The 10,785-nt window shown below is 56.1% G+C and overlaps 1 protein-coding gene across 1 annotated transcript in view; it reads right to left on the reverse strand.

Annotated features, from left to right (window-relative positions):
* Positions 1 to 3,008: 3,008 nt before the first annotated feature.
* Lrrc55 (leucine rich repeat containing 55) overlaps positions 3,009 to 10,785 on the reverse strand; it is a 9,248-nt gene continuing 1,471 nt past the window's right edge. Inside the window, exons 2-3 of the mRNA XM_010608394.3 lie at positions 10,221 to 10,780; positions 3,009 to 7,308 (exon numbers count right to left, since the gene is read on the reverse strand). Of these exons, the coding sequence (XP_010606696.1) occupies positions 7,073 to 7,308; positions 10,221 to 10,780 (796 nt within the window). The 3' untranslated portion in view covers positions 3,009 to 7,072. The remainder of the gene's footprint in view (positions 7,309 to 10,220; positions 10,781 to 10,785) is intronic.

Raw genomic sequence — 10,785 nt, forward strand, 5'->3', positions numbered from 1 at the left:
TTCTTTGAATGTTTACACTAAGCACATGATTACACTGAACGATCTGTTGCAGCCGATTTTCCTCCAAACACCGTCCCTAGGTCTGAACGCAGCCATTCCACTGTGCTTGCCCCTTCCTGCCGTGGTTCTAGAATTTCTCTTTCCTGAGGACTTTAGTTTCGCTGTCCTGGCTGCCTCAATGTCCTGAACCGATTCCAAACGTTTCTCTTTCACGCTCATTTTGACTTTGGAGAAGAGCAGGAAGTCACAGTGCCGGGTCCGGGCAGTGAGGACCCCGTATTTTGACAAGCCTGCCTGCTGTCGGATGGTGCTTGGCAGTAGCATTCGTGCAGTTTTGCATCATGATTGGTAAAAAAGTTTATGAACAAGGCCCCCAGAACGGCTTCAGAAAGTGACAAGAACAGCGGGATAAGTGTGTTCAAAGCCGGGGAAGGAGGATTCCTGGCCACCTGTGTTTTACTGCAGCACATTTCTAAAATGTAAACATTCACCACACAGGCTGCTCCGCTCTTGTAGTGCAACAATAGATCAGCGACTGCTTCTTTACATGGGAAGGCATCTCTTGGCCAATCTGCTTTCAGTAGCTTTGGGTTTTCATTTCCACACACAGGGGCCTCTTGTGACGACTGGCTCAGCTATAGAAATGGAATCCTCAGTTTCATAAAAATCAGCCCAGTTATGAATCTTCTGGAACTTCATGTTGTGTACTCTGACGATTTCGAGCTAAGGATAAGCCGAGGGGCACAAGCTAACATTTTTCCTCATAACCTTTTCATTTTTGTTTTATTTCTTTGTGAACTCTGCCCTCCATGATGCACGTTTGGGGATGTGTCCGGCAATATAGACACTATTTCCTCTTTCTTCAGGAGGTCTCTTAACCCCCTCACTGCGTGACCTGACCAGGCATCAGATTTTCTAAACTCTACCACACCAACTCTTCTCCCCAGTTTCCTTATCTCATACCACAATGTGCGTTTTCAACAAGGGGCTTCATTTCCTTCCTGAATTTCTCATGTAACTGTTCACGAGTTCCAGACACTTTTGATCTCTGCCGACACGGCTCCAGATCGGGTTTCTAAATGTTTTTAAAGCATTTAATTTTAAAGCACCTTAAGAGTAGAAATGAAAAAGAAGGCAAAAAATTGGAGGCATTAAAAAACTGGAATAGGGAAGACATAAAATTGAAAGAGACGTTGTGCACAAGGTTCTCTAGAAGTGCTCTGGTGAGGCAAATTAGCCAAGTGGAAAGATCTAAGAATACGGATATGGCTTCTCCTCTATTGTTTCATGTAATTGCAAGGTTGCTGCTAAGGGAAGAGACAGGTCTGGAGGAAGAGAAAGGCAAGAGCCAAGGTAGGCTTGGGAAAGAACTTTGCATGTGTAAGGAAACATGACACTTAGGGAAAGTAAACAGGACAGAAAGCTGCTAAGCTTTCAAGGGAAGCAAGTGGCTAAGAAACTGTGCAGCTGCATCAGAAAGCTCTTTAACTGCTGAGTCCTGAGACACATTTTCAGACTGGCAAACTTGCCCTAGCAGGAGCCTGGCTGTAAAGAGGAGCAGCCCCAGCTGCGGAACCTCAGGCCTGCCCAGTGCCCTCCCAGAAGGATCTCAGAAGCACTGTGAGCTGTACGGGCTGTGTGTGGCGACCCCCTTCCCGAGCAAGGGTTTAAATGTGCTGCTGTTTTGTCCCTGAGTAGCCTGCCTGGACCAGTGCAGTCACCAAAGCGACATGCAATGAGCCATGGAGGGTGTGTTGGCTTCCTCTATCAACCTCCCACTTCCGGTCACCAAGTCCAGTTGACCTCCCGTGTCTGCGGGCCCCACATCCATGGCCTCAACCCACTGACGTAGGAAAATACTAAAAAATAAGTTGCTTCTGTACCAAACATGTGCGGGCTTTTTTTTTCTTGTTAGTCCTTAAACAATGCAGCAGGACAGTGATCTGCATGACATTTGCCTTGCATTAGGTGCTCTAAGAACCTAGGGAGGATTTAAAGTATGGGGGTGAAGGGCATAGTTCATAGCAAACACTATACCTTTTTATAGAAGGGACTTGAACTTCCTGGAGTTTGGTATCCAAAGGGGGCCCCAGGGCCCATGGACCCTCCTCACCATGGACACCAAGGGGGTCACTGTAATTGTAGGGAAGCTCAGGGGCTAGGAGCTTACTTCAGACTAAGACTGGGATTTTCCTCCCCCAGTGGCCCATGCTGTTCTTGACACTGAGCATCACTGGCTGTCCAAACCCAGATGTCCCGCTTAAGAGCTGTGCAACCTCAGCACATACTGCCCTGTCCTCACCTCTGCTCCCTTGGTCTGTGTCATGGACTGGGTTAATCTACTCAGGGTGCTTAGCACAGCAGCTGACACACAGAGGATGCCCAGTACATGTCACCTCCAGCACCACTTGCAGGGCCTGTGGCTGGCCTGGGCCTGAGGAACAGCATGGAACGAGATACACCACGACCAGTCTTCTGTCAGATGTCTGCTTATTTTGGGACCCTTGTTTTTGGTTTTGCACCTGTACAGTGTACTCTATGTAACATATTTAAAGAGAAAGGTTTGGCTTCCCTCCAAATGTACGCCAGAGAATGCTGGTTATAGTCGGGCATGTCCTCTGTTTATCTGAACGTCATGAGTCAATGTCTGTGTCCCTTTTGTGGCTTGACTCTGTGAGCGCAGTTTTGTGTGCACCCTGTGGCAACCGGAGTGGGACAAATACAGGGATGTTACATCCTTCTTGGTGGAAGGCATCACTTCCTGTTTGGATTGAGTTCCTACGGAGGGCGGCTTCCTACTTAGAGCACTGGGATGAGCACGGCTGCCACTGTACTCACAGAAGAACCCCTGCCTCCTTATCTCACCCCTGTTCTCAGAGCACACTGTCCAGCGACCTCATTCCTGACGGTGTGTAGGCAGCATTTGCAACACCCAGGAGGTTCAGAATTCTTTCACCTCTTTATTAATCTTTGAGAATAGGAATTAAATTTATACCAGCAATGGCCTTGTCCGCCCCCCACACCATTCATTTAGACATCTGGTTTACCTGTCCACCCCAACTAATGTCCATTTGCCTACGCTGCTGGCTTGGACCATGTCTCTGCCACTTATCCCCGAGGACGCTAATTAGGCAGGCATACCCACTTGCCTTGGCATGTTTTATGAATGACCCAAACTGCAAACACCAACATGTATAAAACATATGTTCTGTTCCTTGTGTAATTTCAGATACCAAAATATGCCTACACACAGGGGCATGTGCATGCAGACACATGCACATTCTTTTCTGCCTGGTAGAAGGCTTCTCCGATGATGAAAAAGGCTTCTTCTACTCCCACGCAAACCCCTCAAGGCTGGCACATCTCCTAATTATTCCCATCTTCTCCCTCCCCATGGACCTTTTGTGTGTATATTTTGGCACACAGTCTTCTGGTTCCGCCTAGTTCCTTTCTGTCTCTCTTTCTCTGCCTCCCTCTCTGCCTCCTCTTCACAACTCTTAAGAAAATTTGTTAAACTATACACTTTATTATTAATGTACATTTATGAAAAATTCTTCACAGTTACAAAAGTGCATGGTTATAAAATCAGCTCCATACAAAGGTCGATGTCTTCCCTCGAGCCCCTAACCCTTCCCACCCCTCCCACGGCCAGATAGCAGCCCTTGGCAGGGCAGTGCTTAGAAAAACCAAGAGCTCTTTGGGTCCAGCTCTCCCACCGCTGCTCTGGCAAACATGGCGGTGGTTTACGAAAGGACCTCGCGACTTGCCTCCCTGGCTTCCCCCTTGCCTTCTTCTGGGACGGGGGAGAATGGACAAACTTCCCTAGCTTCGGAAGGTGTCCTTTGGAGGAATGAACAAAAGTAGCTCGCAATGCTTGTCTACCACTGGACTGGAAGGTTGAGAGAGAGACACGGGGGCCGTGGTGGCTCTCTGATGGGTGGAGTAAACAGCCTGTCTTGCTTTGTCGAAATCCTGTACGTCTAACTCCTCGAAAGGGGCTGTGGGACTCCGCAGTATCTCAGGGGAACCGTTTCTGCAAGGTTCCCTGGGAATCCTGCAAGAGTGGAAGAAGACGAGAGTTTGCTTGAGGGTGACTGGAGGCAACTTGTCCGGGGCCCCGCAGTGTGGCGGGGCTCTTTCTGAAGAGCCGTTTCTTGGGTCAGACCTTGACCATCACAGCCCTGACAGCTTGTTAGGTTCCATCCCCTCGGGAGTGCATGAAGGAAACTTCTGAGATGAGGACAAGTCTCCAAGGGGTAGAGGAGGACGGAGGGAGGCAGGGAGGAGGCAGGTCCTCACGAGGACACTTGTGCTGCAGAATTTTTCTCTTTCTACTTTCTGAGCAGCCAGACCACTGCAGACGGGGCAGGCTTCTCTCTTTGCACGTCACAGCTGTGTGGACTGCGTCAGAGAGACGGACACAGATTCCAGAGGGATCTTCCCCAAGGCAGCAGATAACCAACGACAATGGAATGTCACAGACAGACATTCGGACACACAGATACCCAGCCCACACGTCAGCCAGGCGAGTGGGCACGGTAAAGCCCTGGGGAGACACCATAATGGCTTTTGTGCTCATCAGGAGGGCTGGGTTGTTCTAGAAGCTCAGTCTGACAGACTAAAGAAGACGATGGTGGTGGTAGCAAGGTTTAATATTCCCCTAACTGTGCTTTAGTTAACCAGGGATTTTCTAGCAGCCAGAGAAGCATACACCCTCTCAGAAACCTTTGCCCTTAGTGGAGAGAAAATCCTGCCGCCCCAGAAATAACTTTTTTTTTGGTGCCGGGGATTGAACTTGGTTCCTTGCCCTTGCGAGACATGCGGTGGAACCACTGAGCTAAACCCACAGCCCAGAAAGGACTTTTGATCTCAAGGGCATTTGCTACCTTGTCTGCTTCTAGCTTTATGCAAAAAAGGAGGGGAAAACAAGTGCATGTCTTAAAATGTATCAAGTGCATTTCAGCAAAACAACAATCCCTGGGAAAGTATTAAGCTGAACACGGCACTCCTCCAGCGGAAACTTAACTGTTTTGTCTGAACTATTATTTGCAAAGTTCCTGTCCAAATGCCACAGGCTCCAGCCCCAACGGGTGGAGAAGAGCTCGAGCCCTTCTTGGCCAGAGTGGGAAGACACAGCAGGGCACAGGTCTTCCGAGGATGCAGAGGGGCAGAGCTTGGACCGCAGTTCAGGGGAGTTCAAGGTTGGAGTTTCTGGGGATGTTTTTAGTCGACCAGCTCAAGGTGGACGGTGGCTGGGAGACTTCTCTGAAGATGACACCTCCTCCTTCATTCGTTTTTGCCCTGTGGGAGGACAGGACTATGGAACCTTTGGGGGCTCAGGGTGAGAAGGAAGGCTGCTGCTTTCCTCCTCACTCTGGCCAACCTTGCTGACACACGGGGCTGTGTCTCAGCGTCTACCCTGCCCCTTCAGGAGGGTCTGTATGACGCAGAACCCCAAGGGCTGCTGTCCAGGGAAGGCAGCTCCTAAAATCAAGACACGGTGCCCACAGCCCCCTGCTCGTGGCGCCTGGCGCTGACTTCTGGCTCTTCCCCACAACCCAACTGACCCAGAAAGGGAGGTGCTTTTCAGGAGATTCTGGACGTGGAGGCAGCCAGGACAGAATAACTAGAGACACTCAGGAAAGAGGGCTCCAGAGCTGTGGCAGGAAGCGTCTGGGACGCGAAATGAGTGTCTGCAGTGAGGGGCAGGGTCTCCAGGGGACCCGTGGTCGTGTGTCTTTTACTGTAATAGGTTGAAGGTTTAAACACTGGCCACATGGCCCCGTCACACGTCACGAAGAGGGTCTCACCTGTCCGGGTGTCCCCTGTGCCGCCTGTTTCCGGGGCCTCAGCTCATCCCACGGCAAGCTCCGAGCCCATGGCCTTTTCCTCTCATCACTGGCGGATTCACCCGAGTCCCACAGCTCAGCCCTCCGGGGCCTCTTCCTCCAGTCCCCAGAATGGCGCCAGGAAGAGCACCGCCCGAGTTGAGTAGGTGAGGCGCACTGAGGTCCCTGGGGGTCCCCTTGGCCTCCCAAGGGGTGGTGCAAAGTCGAGCAGAGGGACCTGAAGGCCCTTCCTGGACGGCCCAGGCTGCGTGACCAGGGGAGGTGATGCTGGCCGCGAAGATGATGAGGACCGCGACACTAACTGCCCTGCACGGGCGCTCGGTTTGCTGACTGACTCGCTGCCGCTTCTCTGAATGTAGACGCCTGCTCCTTGCTTTGAGGGGTCACCCAGATGAGCGGGGCTACGGTCCTCGGCTCCCTACCCCCGAGTCATCAGCAAAGTGGGGGTCAGGGCACCCCATGTTGTAAGAACTGATGGGATTGAGTTAATGGCTGTAAAACTGCCCAGAGCTGTGCCTGGCCCGAGCTGGCATCATGCGCACTACTGGGATTTGAATTTATGTAGCTTTAGGGGGTGTGGGGTGGTCCCCAGTGCGGGAGGGGCAGCAGAAGCATCAGACTTTCTCGAATTCTAAAGCAGCAGTGACCCCACCGGTCTGCGCCTGGCCCTCCGTGGCTGTGAGGCAGGAGGTGAGTGGGGGAGGGGCGCCGTCGCACTCCAGCCCTGGGGGTGTCATGCCGTGGGTCTGCGGGCCCTGGCCAGCTCCCTGGAGAGACCCCAAGGCCAGGGTGAGTGGCAGGGCCAGGCTGGGAGGCTGAGAGGTGGCATGGGGCCCTCTCCAGGAGGGGTCTCGCCTGGCCGCGGCTGCCTGCAGGAGACGGAGGGGCCAGTGTGGAGGCCTTGCCGCCCCCAGGGTGCACGGTGGCAAAGCAGATGACAAAGCCCACGCCTGTCAGTCCACGCCTGTTCTTCTTGGACTCCGTGAGGCCCAGGCGTGGGCCCTGCCCCGGGCTGCTGTAACTTGGTGCTCGGAGTACGGATGTGTGGCCACCGAGGGACAATCTCAGCTCTCTCCTCTACCAGGCGGCGCCCGGAGGCAGGACTGGGTGGACCTCTTATTCCCAGTCCAGGGTCCCACCCAGCAAAGGGTGCTCGTACCACCTGAGGTCCTGACTGTGCTTGAACCACCACGGAGGCGGCCGGGGCACCCTTGGAACCTCCGTCAGATCTCTTCGTCCTCGCTGGCCTTGCTCCAGCGGTGACAGCAGTTGGCAGTGATGCCCAGCAGGAAGTTGGTGGCCACAGACGCAATGGAGACCACGAAGCCCACGAACGCGATAAAGAGGTAATCGTCCAGCGTCAGCGTCAGGTGGCAGGCCTTGAAGCTCTCCTCTGTGAGGGAGAAGAGGGGCGCACCCTCGACTTCGGGGGGCCCCCTGCACTCAGCCAGCTGGGAGTCTGCAACATAGAACCAGGGGGGTGAGACACTGGGGCGAGAATGGACTGGCGCTACCTGCCCAGGAGAGAGGGAGTCTCTGAGTGTCCTCTGCAGCCCAAACTTACTTCTGTTCCTCGGCCTCCCGTGTCCCTGCAGATGTGAACAATCCCCGCCGGCCCGGGGGTGCAGTCATCTCTTACAGTGGCCTCCTGCGTGGGCGTGGGTTTCTGCCCCTACCCCGCCTTGCCACCCCGTGGCACGGGGCCGAAGTCAGGTCCTGGCCGTGGGCTCCGGGACTCTTCCCGTCTCTTCCCTCTGTTCCTGACCCACCTCCTTCTCCCGCCTGGGCACAGGGTCTCTCTCTCTCCCTCGTGAGGGTCTTTTTCCCCAGGATTTCACTCGAAGGCCCTTATTCGTGTACTTCCTGTACGATTCTGTACTAAACAGCAAGCCTCCGCCTGTCCTGAGACGCCTGTCCTAGCGGCTCTGCTCCCTGTCTCTGCAAGTCACTGAGCCCCGCCTGACAGTCTCTCTGCTTACTGTGCGTCCTCCCCTCCTTGGACATAAACTCTGCTTGCCTTAAGACCCTCCGCATCAGAATGCCATCCCGCCCACATCCTGCCCAGCCCTGTGTCTTTCTGCCTAGCAGCGTGGCTTCCCAGACACACAGGGCACCAGGTGAAGAGCTCGAGCTCTGGAGCCTCTCTGGGTGTGCAAGCCCGGGGAAGCCGCCCAGTGCCTCCCAGGCTGGCTTTCTCACCTGCCGGGCGAGGACAGTAAGAGCATCACCGCGGGGTTGTGCTGAGGGTCAGCAAGGGAGCGGACACGAGGTATCCCTGGTGTGAGGAGCGTGAAACGCTGTGATCACTGGAGCCCGGCCTCCCTCGGCCCGGACTGGCTCCCTAGGGGGGCCGTGCCTCTTCTTCCTGTTCTCCCTGGCACTGAGGGTCCCCCCGTGTCCTTCCAGGGCCTCCTATTTATGAGTGGGTGATGGTGTCAGTGGAGGTAGGCGTGGTGCGAGCTGAGCTCACCACACAGCATCACCTGAGCCCTGACTGGTTCTCACATGCTGCCCAACCTGAATTTCCTAAGATGGTTAGTGTGAAGCTTTTGACATTCAGAGTTTTCATTCTGCAGTTTGGGGGTAAAGAACAAGAAGGTGGTCTTGGATCATCCTGACCAGCGGGTGAAAACCCACCACCCTCAGTAATGGGGGTTCAGTTGAGAGGAGGATGGGCCCCCCCAGACCCGAGGCTGTCACTTTGTCAGCTGCTGGAAGGGACCCAACCCTGCCCAGGCCGGGTCTGTGCCTGGAGCTGCCTGCCAGGAACACAGCTTCCCTGGGACCAGAGTCTCCTGTGCAGGTAAACTGAGCAGCAGTGCGACAACTCAAACTGGGGGGGACACGGGCCAGCCAGAGGGGATGCGGAGCACCGCACAGGACGCAGGACGGGCACAGAGGAGCCAGCACAGACCCGGAAGTCAGGCTGTGTCCCGAGAGCTCCCTCAGTCTTTCTGCGCTCACGTCTCCCCCAAATCACAGGTCACAGCGAGAACCCCAACAGAATGACAGTGTAGAGACACCGAAACAGGGGTCGCACTTTCCCACCTGCCCTTTGCGCAGGGGGCACTCGTGGGGAGCGAGGAGCGGGTGTGTCCGGTGAGGCGTGGGCTGCACCTGCCTGGCCTGTCTGCCTCCTCTCCACAGGCCGGGGTGGTCACTGTCCCTCCTGGGGCCGCTGTCTGTCCTGCTCAGCTCGGTAAGGGACCTTGGGCCGCCGTCCTGCTTGCTGGGCTCTGGGCTCCCCGGGGCAGCAGGCAGCTGAGCCAGGAGGCCCCTGCTGTCCTCAGCACCCAGGACAGGGGGGCTCTGGCTGCAGGAAGGGGCTGAGCTGGCGGGCGCCGGTGCCCTGTCTCAGCCCCAGCTATTTCGGTCCCAGGGACCGTCCTTCTCCCACAGCTCCGTGGAAACAGCCCCCCAGACTATTTTGGGCTCGGGCTCCCCACTCAGGCCTGCTGCCCTCCTACTTCACTGCAAGCATGCAGAGCCCAGGCTGGGAAAAGCCCCAGGCTGGCCCTGGACTCTGTCACCCCATGCTGGGCAGTGTGCCTAGGCTTAGCTGGCCACGGGGAGCTGCTGGCTGACCCCAGGGCTCCCTCCAGCCCCTGTGCCTCAGGCCCTGCAGTCACTGGAACTGCAGGGTAGAAGGCCTCCACTGCCTGGCCCTGCACCCCACGCCCTGGCTGGAGTCCTTGGTCAGCCCAGAAATCTGGGCTGGGACACAGCCAGACGGCCAGGGTGTGACCCTAACTTTGGCACTTCCGCTGTGTGACCCAGGGCCAGGGTCCCAGTCGCTGTGCACCTCGGTTTCCCTCTGTAGAGCAGCCACTGCCCTGGGGATCGGGAAGGTATGGGAGAGTAAACGTGCCGCGCTCAGAGCAGGGCGTACGCCATAGGTAGTAAATGCTAAGGTAAACAGTGGTTACCACTTCTCCTCTCTCGAGAGTTTTCTTGGCACTTAAGACACTTAGGAGATTGAGTCTTAGAAGTCACACCAGCCCGGGTTTCTGCAAGGCCCTACCACTTCCCAAGTGCGAGGTCCTAGGTCTCCTTTTGTTGGTCTAAATCTCAGTCCTACTCATCCGGAGTGCGGGTGGCAGGAACAGGGTTCGGCGAGGTGATGTGTGCCAAGCTCTTGGGCCCCAGGGGGAGCTGACAAACAGCGCCTGCTGTCAGCTCTCCCCACCTGCTTACTGCCTGCCCCACTGGGCAGAGTGCCACAGAGGCTGGGGCACTGGTTTCAGGCCTGCGTGGAACCCAGCCCCACAATGCACTCAGAGACCGGGAGAGCAGGCATCTGAAGGGCAGTGTGCATCACAAATTGGGACCTCCGGTCTCTCCCTCCCTTTCTAAGCCTTTGCCCCTGCTTACCCGCTGTGCAGCGCTGGATCCGGTTCCGAAGCCACTTGAGCAGGGGCTCCATGGTGCAGCCGCACACCCAGGGGTTGCCCCCGATTTGCAGGGTCACCAGGCCTGGCAGGCCCTCGAGCGCCTCGAGGCTGAGGAAAGCCAGGCCCCCGTAGCTGAGGTCCAGGTCCCGGAGCTGCACCAGGCCCTGGAAGGCCTGGGGGTGCACCCTGCGCAGCCCGGGGTTGTGGCTCAGGTCTATGTGCACGAGCCCGTGGGCCGCCCGGAACATGTCGGCCGGCACGTGGCTCAGGTTGTTGTAGCTGAGATCTAGGTGCGCCAGGCGCTTGGCGTGGAGGAAGAGGCCCGAGGGCAGCTCCAGCAGGGAGTTGTTGCGCAGGTCCAGCACGCGGAGCTCCATGTAGCAGGTGAGGTAGCCGGGCGGCACGGCGGCGATGCGGTTGTGGGCCAGGCTGAGGTTGCGCGTGTCCATGGGCAGGTCGGGGGGCACTGAGAACAGCCGCTGGCCGCTGCAGTCCACCACCTGGTCATGGCAGGTGCACAGGACTGGGCAGCCGGCACCTGCATC

Source organism: Fukomys damarensis, unplaced genomic scaffold, assembly GCF_012274545.1.
Source record: "Fukomys damarensis isolate Sample0158 unplaced genomic scaffold, DMR_v1.0_HiC HiC_scaffold_27, whole genome shotgun sequence".
NCBI lineage: Eukaryota > Metazoa > Chordata > Mammalia > Rodentia > Bathyergidae > Fukomys > Fukomys damarensis.